Source organism: Sinohyriopsis cumingii, chromosome 6 (genome assembly GCF_028554795.1).
Source record: "Sinohyriopsis cumingii isolate HCF-2022 chromosome 6, ASM2855479v2, whole genome shotgun sequence".
Taxonomy (NCBI): Eukaryota; Metazoa; Mollusca; class Bivalvia; order Unionida; family Unionidae; genus Sinohyriopsis; species Sinohyriopsis cumingii.
Window position 1 is genome coordinate 92,557,287 of NC_142966.1, and position 19,439 is coordinate 92,576,725.

Sequence of the window (19,439 nt, forward strand, 5' to 3'; positions counted from 1 at the left end):
TCCATCGATCAAGTTCCAACAGATTAAATAAGGGAAAAATTATCATACCATTGGACAGGGCGGATGGAAGCTGAAGGGTTGGTGGGGATGGGATAGCTTGGAAAAATGTCATCTCTTCAATAGCTGGAAACGTAGTTGTGCTCTGAATGGTATCACAATAACCAATATTATAATCCATTATTTCAGCTGCAAACAATTATATCCCGGCGCAGTGGAAAATAAACCCCCTCCCAATGCTTTTTAAATTAAATGGTTGGTCCCTAACGCACACAACTTTCCTTGCTGCAGTCAGCAATTATTAGATTGTGGATTTCATGTCTTCCAATGGTTTTAAGCTTAAATATACATATGTGGGTGTAAACCGGAATGATCTGCAGGCAGTCATCAGCGAACGTATTTTACTGATAGCGGATATGAAAACCTGAAGAAAATTATCCAAAATTAAACTTCGTCAGCATAATTACTGCATTATTCTCGACCGAAGGATCTTTCTTCAATGTCATGTCTCTAGAGTGGCGTAATAAAGTACGGCAGATTTTATACAGCGTTATCAGCCTGCAATTCAGAGACGCCTAATCGAGACAATTGGACCACCACTGCTCAAATTTGCCCTGCAACTCAGCTACCCAGTCCAAACAGTCAGAATACGGACTGTAGGGATGATAATACCGACCTAACACAATTTAAGATCAAAGGTCTGCATTTATCCAAATGCATGTTAGCGTTAAACCTATAATATGGTCACTCTGCGTTTTTGCATGCGTTTCTTGTGAACTAACGGAAGGTGTACCTGTCTCAACCAACCGTACCTCCACTGTGAATAAACCCGATGCGACTGCTACAGACACCATCCATACAGGAGCCTCACCAGCGACAAACAACATTTACTCAGCACACTGATGACTTATCCAAAACCACATATACAAGGTTCACAGATACGACCCTTTACTCAGTCATTAAAATACAAGCTATTCATTTGATTTTACCGAGTGACTCAATCTAAAATGACCACCAACAATTTATTAGTCACTCATTTTTTGTGGACTTAAACTAAAAGATTTATATAATAATTTCTGGACACGTGGTATTAATGGTATGAAAAAATGGGAACCAGCCTGGAAATGGGTGAATATAAAATAGAGTATATATGGGTTAGGCTGACTAGGATTGGTTAATAATGTAAGTGATGTTGTAGGAAAAAGAGAGCTTATCCTAGTTGTAAGTGAAAAAATTAGAGACATTGTTTTATTGATGGAATTTCATTCCTTTAACGTTCTTGAGTTTTGAACAATCATTATTAAAATTAGTATCAGACTCTTTGGTGCGGAATTGAAAGCACATGTTTCAAACACATGCCGGTCCAGAAAATACGCGGCTCATATCCTTTCCTGTAAGCAGACGCTGACATCCAGGATTCATCTATACTGATAAATATAGGTTTGATCATGGGCACTCATACATTTTAAGCTATAGAATGTTTAATACCATTGTGTTTGCATAGGTTTACTATCGGGACTGAATTAGTACCGTGAGTCCTTCTGTAGCCTTGTACAATGTTGCCATATATTATGTGGGAACAACACAAAAGTAAACATTGATGATATAGTAAATATACCACACATTGACTTTCTCCAATGTAGCCAAAATACACTATTTAAAGTGAGAGTATAGGATTGTTTGCTGAAACAAATATCTTCGTATGAGGCATATAGCATAATGTGGCTCAAACTTATTAAGTATCTTTTAGAAACGGACGAAGAAAACTACTTCAGTGATTTATATGCGTTATAGGTGCGCTGTCTGAAGCACAGTCGGAAATAATAATGTATGTGTTATACAATTTTATTTCTTACGAAGGTGCTTAAATGTAAAAACTAGTCAAATGATGCTTTTTTCAATGTTGAAATATTTTCATTTCAACCTTTTCACTTAGAACCAGTTATGAGCTATATTATAATTCATCTACGTTACATCAATTTATTCTTTTAAACACAAACTGTCGATTGATCTTGTACTAAACAATCGTTGTAAAGTGATACTTGGAATATATATATATATATATATATATATATATATATATATATATATATATATATATATATATATATATATATATATATATATATATATATATATATAATATTTTCTTATATTAAATCAGTGGTCCTCAACCTGTTTGCCACAAAGTGATACACTTGTAGCTGTCGATGTGGTGTGTGAATCACACTCACACAACATATTTTATATTTAAAACAACAAAATATTTTGTATATGTTATTCATCGTCGTTGGTCTACATAAACTACATGGCGAGCTGTGATGCTAACTTTTTTTAAGTCTAAAATAGTATGCCACATGAACCGTAATATTTATGTCATCAACTAGTGAATAATATGAATATATGCTCTAATGTACCTTGATAATTTTAGTATAAACAGAACTTGCCTTCCTTTAAACAGATGTTTATTCTTTACCAACAACTATATATATATATTCAAGCGTACAAAGAATATAAGACAGCATGCGCAGCAAAAATTGCATCCTTTAGGAAGCCAATATAGAAAGAACAATAAAGACTAATTTTACAATGACATTGATTCTGACGAAACTGCGGAATTAAAAACTACAAAGAAGCATGACTAAATATTAATATAAAGAATAAATAAATCATAAATAATATGAGTATTTCAGTTTACAGACCATTTAATGATTCGGCTGAAAAATGTTTCTAACATGATATGGTAGTGATAATAAAAATCGATACATTGTTGTCAATGTGACGTGGACAATAGTATCACGGTAGGACGATACACAATATAAATCCCTGCTATTTCGAACTAGATGGTGAACAACAGATCATCGATAGGTATTACATGCCTTAACATGATCAAGGACATTTGCAAAGCAATAAGTAGTAGTTTGCTCTTGATTTAAGCAAAGTTTGACTTGGCGATTGTTTACAAGTATATATATCTGGGGCATCATGCCGCAGACATGTAGCATGAAGTCCCACCCAGTCACATTATCCTGACACCAGGCCGACCAGTCCTAACTCTAATTTCGTAATGCTGAGCGCCTTGCGAGGCAACTGTTAGTGCCAGTTTTGTAAGTCATTGGTATGACTCGGCCGGGGTTCGAACCCACAACCTCTCACTTCGATGAGAATAAAAATGCAACCATTATTTAGCATGGTAGAACAACCAGAATAGCTTTCATCGTCTACAGGAGAATCATCGCAATCGATACCAACTCTCCTACATATAATAAGGAATACATTCCACAGCTTTATGACAGATTTTTTGAATTAAATTGTTCTCTTCTGTAACATCAGTATTACGTTGTCATGTGCTTCGTTGCATTACGTTACATTCAGAAGAAAATGCACACTATAGTCCAGGCGAGAATTCTAAGCACTGCTAGGAGTATTAAAGTTAAGCTAGTTTACTTACGTATATGCCTCCAAATCCTCAATTTTCTCTATGTAGTGAGCAGGAATCAAGCCTCGTATTCCACAGGCGTTTTTGGCACTATACCACTGTTGGTTCTGAAATATTAAAAAAATAAGTGATTATTATGTCATGATTTGATATACACAAACACGTGTTCAGAACTGATAGATGCTATACAAAAGTTTAGATTTAGTTATCAAAACCGTTATAATAGTTCTCTCCATTCATACGCAATAGTTGTATGTCATTTCACAATACATCACATCGCAAAAGAACCAATATTATCACGATAAAATTTCAAACCTTTTAAAAACCTAATTATAGAGAATATGCAATATATTCCCTATGGCCCTTTAACAACATAAAATATTGTATCCTGTCAAACGTCAATGTACCACGCTCTTGATCCTTTGCATACGTTGCATATTAAACGCCACAATCGTGTGTTTTGGTACTCTGAGGTAATGGTGGGTACTTATTTGCCATTTAAATTAGCCATGAGCGTCTCTTGGGTGCATGCTTGTGGTAATCGAGAGAAGGATATACCCCATAAACGACAACAACCGTTCTATGATCAGCAAAAGAGATAGCACAGGCATGCACAATGTTTATGTTGACACCTCTATCAAGCACTAGCAACACCATTGTTGTGCCCAATTACAACGTTGGCTGTGCCATGTGTGGCTCAGAAAATAAATTTCTGCAAATCCAAAATGTTAGAATGAGAGGAAACGCGCACGAAACAATCAATGGTCTTCCATGAAGGTTCGTCGACGATGATCAAATCCTTAATTATGACTGTGATTAGTAAATGATACATATTTTACACCTGGAATGGGGCAGGAGTTAGATATGAATGGTCTACAGTCCGTAGTCGTATTGTACACGGTACATGATGTGCATATTCGTTTGTGTAAGCCTTTAATCAGATATTTTTGGGCAGCTTTATTGATGATTATACTAACCAAGCCTGCCTGTGCTGTGGGCGATGGCAGTGTAACCGCCTCTGATGGTATCCAAGCCACTAATAGTCATGGTCGCGAAAATTATTTACCTGCTTCTCGAAATATACGTACTATTTATTCCTTTACAGGCTCGCAAGAGAATGTAAATACGGGTTTTTCTTGCTATTACTGTCTGCTTTTCGCTTCTGCCCATTTATTTTGGCACCATAAGAGCTTTCTCTGCCATTAGAGGTTCTAAAATGCGTCTGGTCCGGTTTCAGGTTCATATCATAGTTCAGGTTCGTTCAAAGGTCCTAGGTTCTTATTCGGTTTCATGTAAGCGCTCATAAAGTAATCGTAAGGAACTGTGGAAGCAAATGGTCCACGACTGCGCTGTAGAGATAGACGAAACGGGATTTCTTAGTCGTATGAAATCTTTCCCTAAATCGTTTATTTAATTCCTTTGGCTTCTTCGCTGTCTCCAAATGCAAATTCGCCATGCCTGCTAAGAAGCTGGTCCCACAAATAACATTTTGCTTGCAATTCTTTTTTTGAACTCCTTAAATACTGACTTGGGCCTTTTTCACATTAATTTGTCGATACATTGTTGTTTTGGTTATTACAAGATCCATTATTTCCATCGACACGAGCGACAGACATAGGATTTTCATAGATCCTCTCAGGAGGTTCCTCCGTAAATAATTGAGGCTTTGGTTCCATATTCAACTTGTACCATGGTCGTTATTTCTGTTGAATACATTTAAATTTCTCTCCATTATCCTCTTGCAGTTTATGAAGCACCATCGGCATGCGTTCAAATGTTACTGTTATCTATATGATCCAGTTTATCTTCTGTTACTATCATAGCCGGTGTGGTTACAGCTTCATTCTTTAACTGTTCCGCGGATTCGCACATGGGCTTGATCATATGTGCAAACGTTTGTTCGAACGATTATGTGAGGTATTCCCTAGCAGTCTGTGGCAAATGAAAAATATATTTAACACGGCTATTATATTAAAGATCAGTTGCATCTGTTCGTGGGTAACATTGTGGGTTAGTCAGCATATTCTGATTTGATATCACAGGCAGGGTTTGATATAATATATATTGCTATCAACGGCCTCGCTTGGCGCTCAGCATTAATGGGTTAGTGTTAGAACTGGTCGGCCTGGTGTCAGGATAATGTGACTGGGTGGGACATAGTGCTACATGTCTGCGGCATGACGTTCCAGTGCTAGACATAACTATAAACTGGAACACGGTTGACATCATAGCCATATGACCAAAACATTGTTAAAGGTCTGTTAAAAATCCAAATCGCATACACGTTACATTTATGATGATCATTTCAATTCTTTTGTCAGAGAGCTTGCGTCAAGATCCGATGATACCGCCGCATTCCACGACTATAATTAATTTTGAAAATCGGCTTGAGTGCTGGGAGACCTCCGTAAATATATTCATAACTCATTCCACGAGGGGTTCGAAGCAAGAGCTATTCTTTCCCAGGTCAAGATCATCAATCGCGAAGCTTTCGTTGATTAAAACAATCTCATTGGCGGACAACGAGAACGTCTTTGATGGAAAAATCTCTTTGTTGAAATATTCGAGTACGCCAGAGGATAGAGCACTCATATACGGCCGATCCCACATTTACAATCACATACGATTCAACAATAGCTGAATTTTTCAAGATTCACCTTGGCCAATGATCACGAACGAACTGAGTTTGGAAACATCACACAATACTTTACATTTTTGTGGTCCCATTTTAAATGTCAACTGTTGCATAACTGAAATCACGCCTTAATACTGATTACGGTGCAGCACAAAGCACATACTGCAAGCAAAACTCGACTTGTAACTCGTAATCTCGTGAACTTGCGACTGGAAGTTTGCATTGGTGAGAACCGCACCTTCCAACTCCACCAGATGACAAAAACTCTGGTCTAAAAGCTGTCGGCGATGATATAGCCGCTGAATTAAGAAAGCTACTAGAGTTTTTGTGGAGTAAAAACAATGACGAAACGTATCTCCCTGGATAAAATTATTGTGGGGCTTGGACATGGTTGCATATAATATCGGACAAATTGACAATGGTCCTGATAAATCTATTTTGGTACAGTCGATGTTGCAAGTTATCATGATCTGTGTATTAAGCATCAGGTGATATCCGTGCGCGATAATTGCTGAAGTGGATCTCATCAATCACCTGAAGGTGATTGTGGAGACATGTGTAGGAGAATGAATCCCCAGATAAATCATCAAAGGATGTATGAAGGTCAAGACTGCACTGGGATGCAAAACCTCCTATGGTTCTTAAGACCGTCAGTGGATGTATCACTGCAACATAACAAATAAACACAGAAAACTGGTCACTTAGCCAACGTCGTCCGCTACATACCAAAGACGTCACTTTTATTGGATAACCGTGGAATCCACTGAAGGTTAACAAGTACAGCAAAGATAGCCCATCAGATTTCTCAATTGCCAAACAAGACGTGTCGGAGATGTACCTACACACGCTGAGGATTTCCCGTGGATAGCTTGATATGACGACCCCCAAAGACGTGTTTCATGAGGCGGATCATTATCTTTTTCCACCCAATGAGGTATGCAGACACGTGTACAAGTACGCGTTAACTTTCATAGATGGTATCAGCAGATGCAATAAAAAAGCAGAGATGCTGATGTCTAAAGATTTTGAGAATGTGGCAATTACATTGAAACGTATATATAAACGTTCTCAGGCAGTACATTCGTTGCTGATCCAGGTGGACCGGGGCAAAGAATATCCCATTTGCTGCACTGTAGATAAAACAATAGGGGATGTTTCGTGTTGGACATGTCGGATTACATTGAAATCACACCAACTATTAATGAATCGTAAAGAACGATCTGAGGAGTTGGTGACTCGGCACCGATTGGTCCTAGAAGCGTTGATTAATAAGCCAGACGAGCTATTGAGTTGAAACCCATTGAGGCAGTGTATCATAAGACCATCACTGTTACTTACAAAGAGTGTCACTGCCACCCTTGTTAGCCTTATTTAGGGAAACAATTTTGTTAGGTATTGGCATGCGCCTGGGGAGTTAGCGGCTGGACAATGTCAGGTTTCTTACCATGTACGTACTCAGATCGGATTGAGTTGCCAACACAAACAAAATGGCAACATTTGAGGCCTGTGGTCTAGCCATGCAAGGCGCGTCCACAGAAGGCATAGCGTCCTATTAGATCACAGGATGAATAGCTTCCTAGTAGATTATTCGTGCGAGAGGAATTACAAATGCGTGTGCCCGTGCGCGTTAGTTTCATCATCAGAAAAAATCTATTGCTTGATATCCATTGGGGATACACTCACCTTGGTTCAATGATACGCACTTCTAGGATGTTTTTCTACAGTTTAGATTTTGTTGTGTTTGATATTGAATGAGTTTACGCCACTCATGCCAATACACTAATCCTCTTTAATTTGATTACTAGACAATGAATGATCCGCTGAACATTCACTAATATTAAATTCCTTTTTTGCACATAGATTACCTATTTCGCGGCAAACGTCATGCGTAGTAATGTGCATTATTAAAGTGAGTATCCATTGCGCCTCTATGACATGCATATATGGTCCAAAATTGACATTGCCGGGCTGGGAGTCTGGGAGTGGGAGACAAGCGCCCGCTCCTCCAGAAATACCCTGTAGGGCTTTCGTCTGTGATCCGCTATGTCATCTAAAATCCAGCTCTTGGTCTTCACGAGTGGCTTAGCTTCGAAGTCCGACGGACAATGTTTCTACTAGCAGGACAAGGGGTGAGGGCGGACCCTTGACGCCTTAAAAATAGTCGCTTTGGCTAGATGAGACTCGTAAACATTGGATGGTAGCTCATCTAAGAGAAGGAAATCTCCGATTCCAAACCTCCGCTGCCTTGCGGATATACCCACTCATGAGAAAGGTTGGGAGTAAACCCCGACATACAATCCGGAGACGTTGTCTCTAAGGCGGTCTGACATTGACTTCAGCGTCATTTTGGCAACTCCTGCGACGCCGTTGGTGCCAAGCTGTATCGGCATTCATCGTTCCCTTGGGTCGACCAGATTCATGGAGAGGAGGTATCTGCTGAATGCTCAACAGATAATTTTCTATACCACCTTGTATGATTCGTGGAGAGGACATTCCAGCGTCATCGTAAGGTGTCAGCACAACACGGGAAGTAGCAGTTTTCCGGTTCTACGTCAATGCTTGATTGGTGTAGAGTTTGACGCCAGAGGTTGCTTCCTACGGTGAAAGAGATCACCATGTTTCACTGGACAGCTACCATCCGCCTCAAGCTGGGCAGCCCCCAGTCACCAAGGTGCTGACGGCTATGGCCTGCCTGCTTCAGTGGGTGCATGAAGCTTAGAGAACCGTCTCTTCAAGTTGGATACAATCTCTGCACGAGGCAAGACTCAAAGAAGAAATAAGAGGACTCCAGTTCTGTGTTTCTCAAGCTGGAATATCAGGACCATGTGTCCTGGATTCACCGCTGACCTTCAGCAGATTGTCGACACACGAAAGACTTCCGTCATTGACAGAGAACTGTCCCGCCTGAACGTCGACATTGACTGCTTCCATGAGACCCAACTGGCCGACAGCGGTACCATCAGGGATGCCAACTAAACCTTCGGATTAATCTAGGCAGCATGGTGTTGGCTTCGCTGTAAAGAACACGCTAGTAGCTTTCATTGGATCAAGCGATATCCAGTATCATCAAGACTGAAGGCCTCTGTCTACTAGGAGACCTCAATGATAGAGTGGGAGCTGACCGCGAGGCCTCATCCACATGTCTCGGTTCTCACGGAAGGGGCAAGATCAACGAGAATGGGCAGAAACTGCTGAGATGTGATGCTCCCACAGCCTATGTGTGACCAACACCTTCAAATACAAAGAGTTCTACTAGGCGTCATGGAGACACCCACATTTCCGCCACTGGCACATTATAGACCTCGTCATCACCAATCGTGCGGATCTGGCCAGTGTCCTCCTCACCCGCAGCTAACACAGTGCGGACTGAGGCACGGACCATTCCCTCGTGGCCAGCACTGTGCGAATATTACCCAAGAAGCTGAACAACAACATGAAGAAATGTCGCCCACGCATCAACACCTGCTGTGATGCAACACATAGAAAACACAGCAGTTCATCAGCAACATGCAGGAAGCTCTGAAGAAACGACACCTGATAACACCATCGAGTCCAAGTGGGCTCACCTCCTTGACGCTGTGTACAATTCAGCCATCACTGCCTACGGTACGCAGGAGCGCGAAAATACCACTTGAGCCCAATTGGGAGGATATGGAGCCCGTGATTGAGGCGAAGAGGAAAGCCCTTCTGGCATCAAAGGCCTTAATTTACTACAAGCCATCACTACTGCAAGGAACAACGCCCATCAGAACGTACGGAGCTGCGTCAACAGCTACTGGCTAAACCTCTGCACCAGTATACAGACAGCTGCCGACACCGGTGATGCAAGAGGCATGTACGAGGGTACCAAGAAGGCGACAGACCCACAACCTCCAAGAGCGCTCCCCACAAGTCCGAGACGGGTTAATTCAACAAAGACGAGGGCAAACAGCAGAAGCAATGGGTTGAGCACTATATCGGGCTGTATGCAACCCAAAACGTCGTCTCCGACATCGCCCTGGACGTCATGTTAGAACTAGACACACCACCCACCCTGGAAGAGCTCGGAAAGTCATCGACTGCTTCGCATGTGGGAAGGCTCCTAGAAGCGACGGCATTCGGGTTGAAATCCTCAAGAGCGGGATATCAGCACTGCTTCAGACCCTGTACGTACTCCTCGGCCTCTGCGGGGAACAGGGACACATCCCCCAGGACATGAGTGACGCTAACATCGTCAATTTGTACAATAACAAAGGAGACCGTAGAGACTGAAATCACTACCGGGGCATATCCCTCCTAAGTATCTTCGGAAAGGCTTACGCCCATGTCGCCTTGGCGTGCTTGAAGACCCTTCCCTCCCGCGTCAACTCAGAGTCCATGTATGGCTTCAGGCCGGTCAACTGTAGACATGATCTTCTCACTACGCCAGTTGCAGGAGAAGTGTCGCAATCAGCAGATACCCCTCTACATCGCCTTCGTAATCCTGACGAAGGTGTTTGACCCAGACATTCAGAGCGGACTCTTCAGGCTCTTGAAAAAGATCGGCTGACCCCTACGATTGCTCGCTGTCGTCACGTTGTTCCACGAAAACATGAATAGCACAGTGTACTTCAATGGCGCAACATCGGAGGCATTGCCAGTTATCAGCGGAGTGAAGAAAGGCTGCTTCGTTGCGCCAACGCTCTTTGCCATCTTCTTCTCCATGCTTATCCAGTACCCCTTCAAGGACTTCAGTGACGGAGTGCACATCCATACCAGGGCTGACGACAAGCTGTTTAACATCGCCCGTCTCCATGCTAAGACTAAAGTCACAGCCTGGACCCCAGTAGCTAGCATGCCGCCTTTCTCATGCCTGTAAGGGGTTTGGACTGACCATAATTTTGAAGAAAACGAACATCATGGCGCAGGATGCTGACTCCCTTTCCTCCGTCACCATCGATGGGTTCAACTTGGAAGTTGTTGAGAACTTCACATACCTCGAGCACCATCTCCAGCTCGCTCTCCATTGATTCTGAGGTAAACGGCAGGAGTGCCAAGGCAGCAGCACTGATGGCCAGACTGAAACAGAGTGTCTGGAGACACCCCAATCTCACTGAGAAGACTAAACTACGGGTCTGGCAGGTCTGCGTGCTCATCACACACCTCTACAGCAGGGAGACATGGACCACCTATGCGAGACACGACAGGAAACTCTGCACATCCAGTTTCAGGACAAAGTACCCAACACAGAGGTTCTGGGATGCGTCTATATGAACAGCATGTTCTCCTTTCTCAGCGAGAGGTTCCATTGATGTCTCGGCCACGTCAAAAGAATGGACATAGGCCGCATTTCCAAGGATCTGATATACCGGGAGCTAACCGAAGGTACACGACCGACTGGGTGGCCATGTCTGCGTTACAAAGATGTCTGCAATAAGGACATGAAGACGGCCAACATCAACGTTAATGACTGAGAGAGCCAAGGAAGACAGGAACATAAAGCGTACTGTAAAGAGAGCCAAGAAGAAGGCGAAACAACAAATTACTCTGAAGCTACACCATCGTCTCCCGTAGACGGACGGATGCCAAGAAAAAAATATATATGTGCGTATTTTATTTTATTTTATAGTTTGATTTTACCAGTCACTGCCGTTTGATTACCTCATAGGCATGGGATGATTAATTAATCAGTCTGATATTGTCAAGATCATTTATTAGAATTTGACGGAGTCCGTCAAGGTTCTGTGTTGTAATAATAAAAACGTGTAAATCAGTCCTTTGCAATTAAACAGGTTTATTCTTTATGTGATCATAAAGTTATCTTACAAGCCAGGGTACAGTATCCAAGTCGTTCTCGGCCAATATGAGCTCAAATGACCTATTACTAAATCAACTTGAATAAGACGAAGGTTCATCCATTCATGTCCAACAATGTTAAATGTACTGTTTGTGTATCTGATCTATTTTTATCATTTTATTAGATTTTGAAATGGCTTCGGATAATTTCTCCCACTATTTGCGCTGCTCCGCTTCTGAAGCGTTATTCATCGGTTCATTACATTCCTCAAGTTCAGGTGTGGATACCATTGTACTAGTATTTTGAAGAGTATTTAATTGATTTTCTAATTTCTTCATTCACTGCCATTGTCGATGACCTAGACTGTTTCAATATATTTGATGTCTTCCATGTATACCCCGACATGTTGCAATCTTCAAATAACGTCAGCGCCTCAAACATTTCTTGCACAAATATCATGCGAATGCTTTCAAGTTGTATTGCTTGATTGACTGAGTTTTTCTATTTCTAGTTACAGCATCATCAATAACTTGAGACCAATTAAAATTTGCTGATATGCTGGATACGTATGTGAACAATTATACCTAGTTTGCAATATATTTTGAGCCTTTTTTAACAAATCGGTATGGTTAATTGAGACGAAATAATGCTGGAATGTTTTCTGTGACGTTATAGACATACTAGTATTTGAGTTCTGTGATTTTTGCATTGGCTATGCTCATGAATCCTTTCAAAATCCTGTCCTTATCAATCGGTGCAAGTTGTCATTATAGCCGAGATCAGCAAAGAATATCTTAACATAAGTGAAATATCGGCAGAATATAATATAGCCACGTCGATAATCGTATTGTTGAAGTGCTTTTTGGTGTAATATACTCTCACAAAGGTTAATCTCTGTTGCATATAATATTGTCTAGATTAATAGCAGTAGTGCAGTTGGTGTGCATTGTGGCACTACATGCAAAATTCACTTACGGATCTCACTATGGTTACAATCGAGAGCAAAGTACTAGCTTGATAATAGTGCTTTGTTTGCTTACTGATATAGGCAAAGCTGTATTGGGACGGAGGGGTAAACTCACGCATGTTACAATCGCGCACTCGCAAAGTTATGTGGCGTTAAAGGCTTTGATCTAGATTAGTAACATAAATCTCAACTGGCTATTATGTTGCTATTTTGATAACAAATTTTTAAAAAGCCAACAAGAAAACAAAGAAAGTCAGTGAATACATACACTTACCAACTTAACTTGGATATATTTTTTCGCGAGTTTCGATATTGTCTTCATAACACGAGTAGCGTAGCAAGTAATGAATATAATATCTTAAATCTACCAAACAATGAATTATATTAGGTGTTAATTTAGAGAAAGATAATTTTATTTACATATCGTGTTCCTTTCTTGAAGTTTTAAAGCTTAATAAAAGAGTGTTTTAGTTGTCCTCAATTCACTATTTTGTTAGATACGTTATAAAATATTTGACAGCATCCACTTACAATGGGGAGTAAAATCGAGCAAGAAAAGTTGACATAATTCTGTAGATAAACAAACGTTCCGCATGATCCATTTGTCAAAAAGAGAAGTACAGTTGTATTGCAGTTGTATTGCTTTATGTCACATATTGCTAATTATCCACGTGGCATATATCATTCCTGTATCTACTTATGTACAAGTTATATGCAGAACGATGACAAAGTGTATCTAGTTCATAAGCGAGTAATATAAATATTTATTAACGATGTGAAAAAAACATGTAGTTCGAACATTAATTTCTTTATTTTGATAATTCGTATACAATTTTATGCCGGATATTAAAGATAAAAGAATTATGGAAACAAGACTCTCAATTTCAATGCACATTAAGACTATTTAGTAAATTGTTCTCGATAAAACTGTCTCCACACAGCAGGTTCCACTATTTATGAAAGAATAAGTACAACTATTTGCTTGGAAACCATTTCGTTGTTAAGTTTTGTACAATTTAATTCCTTATATGTCTTTACAAATTCTAACCATCAAGTATGAGCTAAGTGAAACCAGAAATAAAATATGAATTTTCAGTAACTTTCTAACGTGATAACACGAAATAAATCCGGAGTGATAAAGGTCGTATTCTGGTTATTGATACAAAATGTATTGAAAGCCTACTGTTATGAAATCTTTCTGTGCTTCCACTCTTAGGACCTCCGACTTGATAGCTTTCGTCAAAGCAACTCGTAAAGTTGCTGATGGACCTTATTATGTACTTGATTATTAAATCTTACCTTCTGTCTGGAGATAATGGTAAGTATTTCCTGTCTGGAAAAGGAGAGGTGTTGGTCGGTAATACCGTTGAAGTTGACTAGGCACTTTACTTTTTCGTTTGGTGTATAAACAACCTGCAACAAAAACTTATTTTTTTGATGTATGCGATTTGAATTCAATTTGTTTCTAATATAGTCTTAGAATACACCTATAATATATTGACGAGCACTTGTCCGCACGTTCTTAATCCGACTTTCTCCCTGCAGGTTGATCTAGGGTGAAAACGTTCCTAATAGCAAATGTCAACTGGGTGTGCGCAATTGTTCGTCAATGTCATTAATGTATGTTTCCATGTAAATGGGAGGAATCTCAATAGTTTCCAAGTTATAAGCATGGGGTTCGCTCGTTAGGGGCTAGGACTAGGCCAATGTCAGTGGAATGAATGAAGGGTATACATCTGTCTTTCAATGACCAGTTTATACGGCTATGATTGCAACACTTACAAGATATAATTCTAGAGTATAGTCACGACAAGTTGTAGTAGTTGTATAAATAAAACGTCTTTTCATGCCTAGCAGTATATATATATATATATATATATATATATATATATATATATATATATATATATATATATATATATATATATATATATATATATATATAGTTAGAGTGTTGTCATGTCAACAGTTTTAAAAAAATTATGGCCCAAGGGATAATAACATGGTTATTGGGTAACAATATTATCAGAATTATGTTATGACTCAAGTGTAGAAATAAAGATAGGGGAATGACCGAAAGGTCTCAGTATTTCCTGTGTTGGGACTCAAATCAGTAATCACATAAATATGTGCTATGAATGAGAGGCAAACAGTGGTTGAGTAATTTAACATTTATGCAAAATCATCTCTTAATCCAAGATCACTTTCCATAGGGAGAAATTAAAATCACAAATTGTTACCATACTTTACACATTCAAGGAGTATCATTTGTCCACACTGCATGTGACTAATTATAATGGCGCATGATGAGTTACATAACAATACACAAGTACGCATGTCCTACGTACATTCGTACGTATACAAGGATGTACAGACGAGATGACTATATCTTCTTGAATGCGCTGAGATAATCAGTGATACAAGGTCTGGAGTAACATTAAAATGTTTGAAGTATTCAGAAACCGTAAGAGATGCGCACATGGTTAAGCAGGAAGTCCAAAATTATATCACAGTAAATCTTTTCGGTGAAATTAAAATATTGTGCAAGTCCTCTAAATCTCCAACTGACTGGTAAATATCATATATTTTAGGTTTTTATGCGAATAATATTTGTTCAGTAATATACAACGGCGATAAAATTCAGAATACGAAAGCAAGAAATGATATATAAAACCAAAGTTTATGTGAACTAAGGAATTGAAATTCAACTTAAAATGTGCATATTAAATTAAAATATTTTCTCTTTCAGACCTGTTCTAAGGAGACGATCTTCAATTTTGAATGTTGAGAAATAAATAGTTCAACCAAAGTAAATGTTATTTTGGCTAGGTATCCCGTGGGTCATACGGAATGGGTACTGTCCTGAACATTTACCAATGTAGTAATATGTAGCGATTGGGGGTAAAAATTGTACTGGAGGTGTGGGCGAAACTAGAAATTAACATCGGAATGGCAACTCGGGGCAAACTAGAAATTAATATTGGAATGGCACTTGAGGCTCAAACAAGAAGTAACACGTAGAGACATGTGTGGGTCAAAAGGGTCTATAGCCTCAAACATTGGGCTATATACTACTAATAGTGTTAGAGTTGACCACATTATGCACCGCTCTACATAAGTATGTGGAATTGTATGTGAACTTTGTCTATAGAGTTAACATTTGGGGACTTTATGGTCTCAAAATATTAATGGGGTCAAATGGGTTTATTTGGTCAAAAATATTTCTGTGATCAAAGGGAAAGAACAACGGTAAAGGATTTTAAACTTCAGTTGGCAGAATAAACCAACACCACACAGACAATTCAAAACGCCTTGTGAAATCGTCACACATCAACTATTAGGCCAAGCGGGAAATGTTTGAAAATAAACAAGTAATCCAAAATCGATACTCCAAACTCCCTTTAACCCATAAATCAATGGTGTGAATTTGTGTGTGTGTGTGTGTGTGTGTGTTAAGTCGTTATATCAAATCAAGATGCAGCAATAATGAATTGTCAGACCGTCAAATATTCCCCTTGCATGTCTAAGACGCGGTCTTGAAGGAAGCATCCTTTCCATTTTGATCTTAGTGAGACCATGGCGCAGAATGATAGGGAGTTATAACAAGGTAGGATTGCATCCAGTGAAACGAATCAATTTGATGTCCATTTGGACAATTATCCTTCGTTTTTTAAATACAAACCAGATCTCCGGTCTTTAACATGCTGCGTTTATTGCGGGCCGAATGGGCCGTTCACAACAAGGTATCAAACCCTGCCGTTTTGATGTCAAGGGGCACTTCCAATGCTCCGATGGTATGATTGATTGTAAGCAGGATTGTAAGACCCGTTAACATTTTGAGACCATACAGTCTCGCTTATCTTAACTATATAGAGACACATAACCTTGAATTCTCCATACTCACGTACTCACACACACACACACACACACACATATATATATATATATATATATATATATATATATATATATATATATATATATATATAATAGTCATTAATCTAGGATGTGTCCCATTTGTACTTATCAGATTATAATTTTTCTATATGTGCTAGATTTCAGCGATTTTGTTGTTAGATTATGGGAAGTCGGTGATGGGCAAATATATCTGGATCGAGTAATTAGCCAGTTTCTTAGGAAGATACGTTATAATGCACATTATTCACGAGACATAATAACACCATGGGTTAGTTTCGCTGTTAGAAATTGAGTCAGAGTAGCATAAAATCTTAAGTTAAAGGTGTTGACATGCTGTGCTTGTCAGCGTGAAATATTTGTGCCGGTGACGAATATTTTAATTGGGAAGGAGTTACTTTTTTATCTTGAGATGTCCTTTAAATAGTTGTGAATGCAGTGTCATGAAAGTACATATGTATGGGGAGTGTGAAATGCGGTTCGAAGCTGTGCTTTGACTGACCATGAGTGTCTCAGTTGTCCTTTTTATCTGATTGTATGAAAAACTAGCGTTACGCTACGGCATGCTTACAAGGATAAACCATGCAAATGTGAAGATATAGTTTCGTGATTTGTCACCAGTGGTTGATAAGGGTTGATTACTTTTAGCCTTTGCGCGGTATGGAAGCATGTAGTTTACTTGATGTCCTTGGAAATAAGAGAGAACAAGGGATTTCCAGACCAGCCCACGCAAGTGTTTGATTCGTCGCTGGAGAGATTATTGGGTGAAACAATATATATATCTATCTTGTTTCACGTATGAGTCTCTCTAGTGAGCGAATCAAACACACACACACACACACACACACACACACACACACATATATATATATATGCCTCCAAGTAATACATCTGAGCTGGGTTATTTACATTGACCATGACCTTTGTATTTACATTAGATATCGCCTGGATGGATCAGTGTGTCATCTTCGTCGCCTAGCTGCTAATACCATGACGCTAGAAAGACTCATCTCTGAAACACTCTTTGCAGATGACTGTGCCCTCATGGCCCATGAAGAGACTCACCTGCAGGCAATCGTGGATATGTTCTCTGAAGCCTTCAACCTAACCTATTTGGACTCACAGATAGCCTTTGAAAGACAGAAGTTTTCTTCAAGACCGCCCCAAACAATGTCCCTTCACAACCCTGCATCACCACTGGCAACACGCAGCTGAAGAATGTGAACAGTTTCAAATACCTAGGCAGCACAATATCCAGTGATGGCTCCCTGGACAAAGAGATCACTGCGAGGATCCAAAAAGCCAAACATTCGAACGACTCCGAACCAAGGTCTTGCAGCACAAGGGCATACGCATGTCAACAAATATGAAAGTTTACAATGCAGGTGTCCTCACATCTCTCTTCTATGGCTGTGAAACGTGGAATGTCTACCGAAGTCAAATCAGTCAGTAGGAATAATTCTACCAATGCTGTCTGAGATCCTTCATACTTATCAAGTGGCAGGACCCAGTCACCAACCAGGAAGTCTTTGATAGAGTCCACACAACCATCATCGAAGCCAAACTAATCAGGCCCACCTTCACTGGATTGGCCATGTCATCCACACATTTCAAAACAGAATCTAAAAGCAGCAGTTCTTTGGCGAGCTAGCCCACGGCAACCGAAACCAAGGCCGCCCTCGCAAGCTCTACAAAGACAATCTCAAGACGCACATGAAATGGACAGATCTTCAACCTCACCAGCTCGAGCTCGCTGCCTCAGACAGAAGCCACTGGCGAGCCCTGATCATAAAAGCCTGTTCCACGCCAGCGTCATGCTGCAGCTCATGAGAAACGTCACAAAGCTTTATCGCAGCCACCCCCAACCGCCGCTGTCCCATGCCCCACCTGCAACCGCCTGTGTGCATCAGAATTTGGACTCCTAAATCATTTATGAATGATGAATAATTAAAAAGTAATAAAACCCAGCTTCAGATGTATTACATGGAGGTATATATACATTACTCTCTTCCCTTTCTTGGTAGTCTCTCGAGCCGAGGAAGACAAGTTGTGCGATCTCATCGACGGTGGACATGCATGTGCTCAGGAGTCCCAAATTCTGATGCACACAGGCGGTTGCAGGTGGGGCATGGGACAGCGGCGGTTGGGGGTGGCTGCGATAAAGCTTTGTGTGTTTGTGTGTTTCTGTATATGGTGTTCATAGTACCTTTATGACAACCTTGTTTTATGCCGACACGTTATTTTCTTCCGGCGTCGTGTTTCATCTGATGTCAAATTATTATATTTGCTTTTGACATGCATTCTCATTGTGTTTCTTATCTAACTTAAAAATTAAATACACATACCTCTTTCATGATTTTAACATGAGTGCAAGGAAACGCACCAATACGACCCAAGTTTTGCCCAATCCACCAACCATATTCTTCTAACTCTTTGTTATAGATATTGATGACATCTCCTTCTCTCATGCTCAACTCATCAACGTTACTAGCTGCGTACCGGAAACATGCTACTGCGTTTTCTACAACATGCCCACCTACGGATGGAACCAATAAATACATGAATCTTGCCATAAATATATATTTGCCGATCCACGATATGTCTTAACTTATCGTGTGTTAAATAATCTTAGCGCATTTATTTATGTGTTATTTTAGTTCTTAAATATATTTACATTTAAGAAACATGTATGTGATCAGTCCAATACATATACTATATAAGCCTCTATATT

General features: G+C 39.9%; 1 protein-coding gene across 1 annotated transcript in view; it reads right to left on the minus strand.

Moving 5' to 3' along the window:
• LOC149797451 (uncharacterized) overlaps positions 1-19,182 on the minus strand; it is a 59,427-nt gene extending 40,245 nt beyond the window's left edge. The window contains exons 1-3 of the mRNA XM_089962264.1: positions 19,054-19,182; positions 14,093-14,206; positions 3,449-3,543 (exon numbers count right to left, since the gene is read on the minus strand). Of these exons, the coding sequence (XP_089818390.1) occupies positions 3,449-3,543; positions 14,093-14,206; positions 19,054-19,176 (332 nt within the window). The 5' untranslated portion in view covers positions 19,177-19,182. The remainder of the gene's footprint in view (positions 1-3,448; positions 3,544-14,092; positions 14,207-19,053) is intronic.
• Positions 19,183-19,439: the final 257 nt, after the last annotated feature.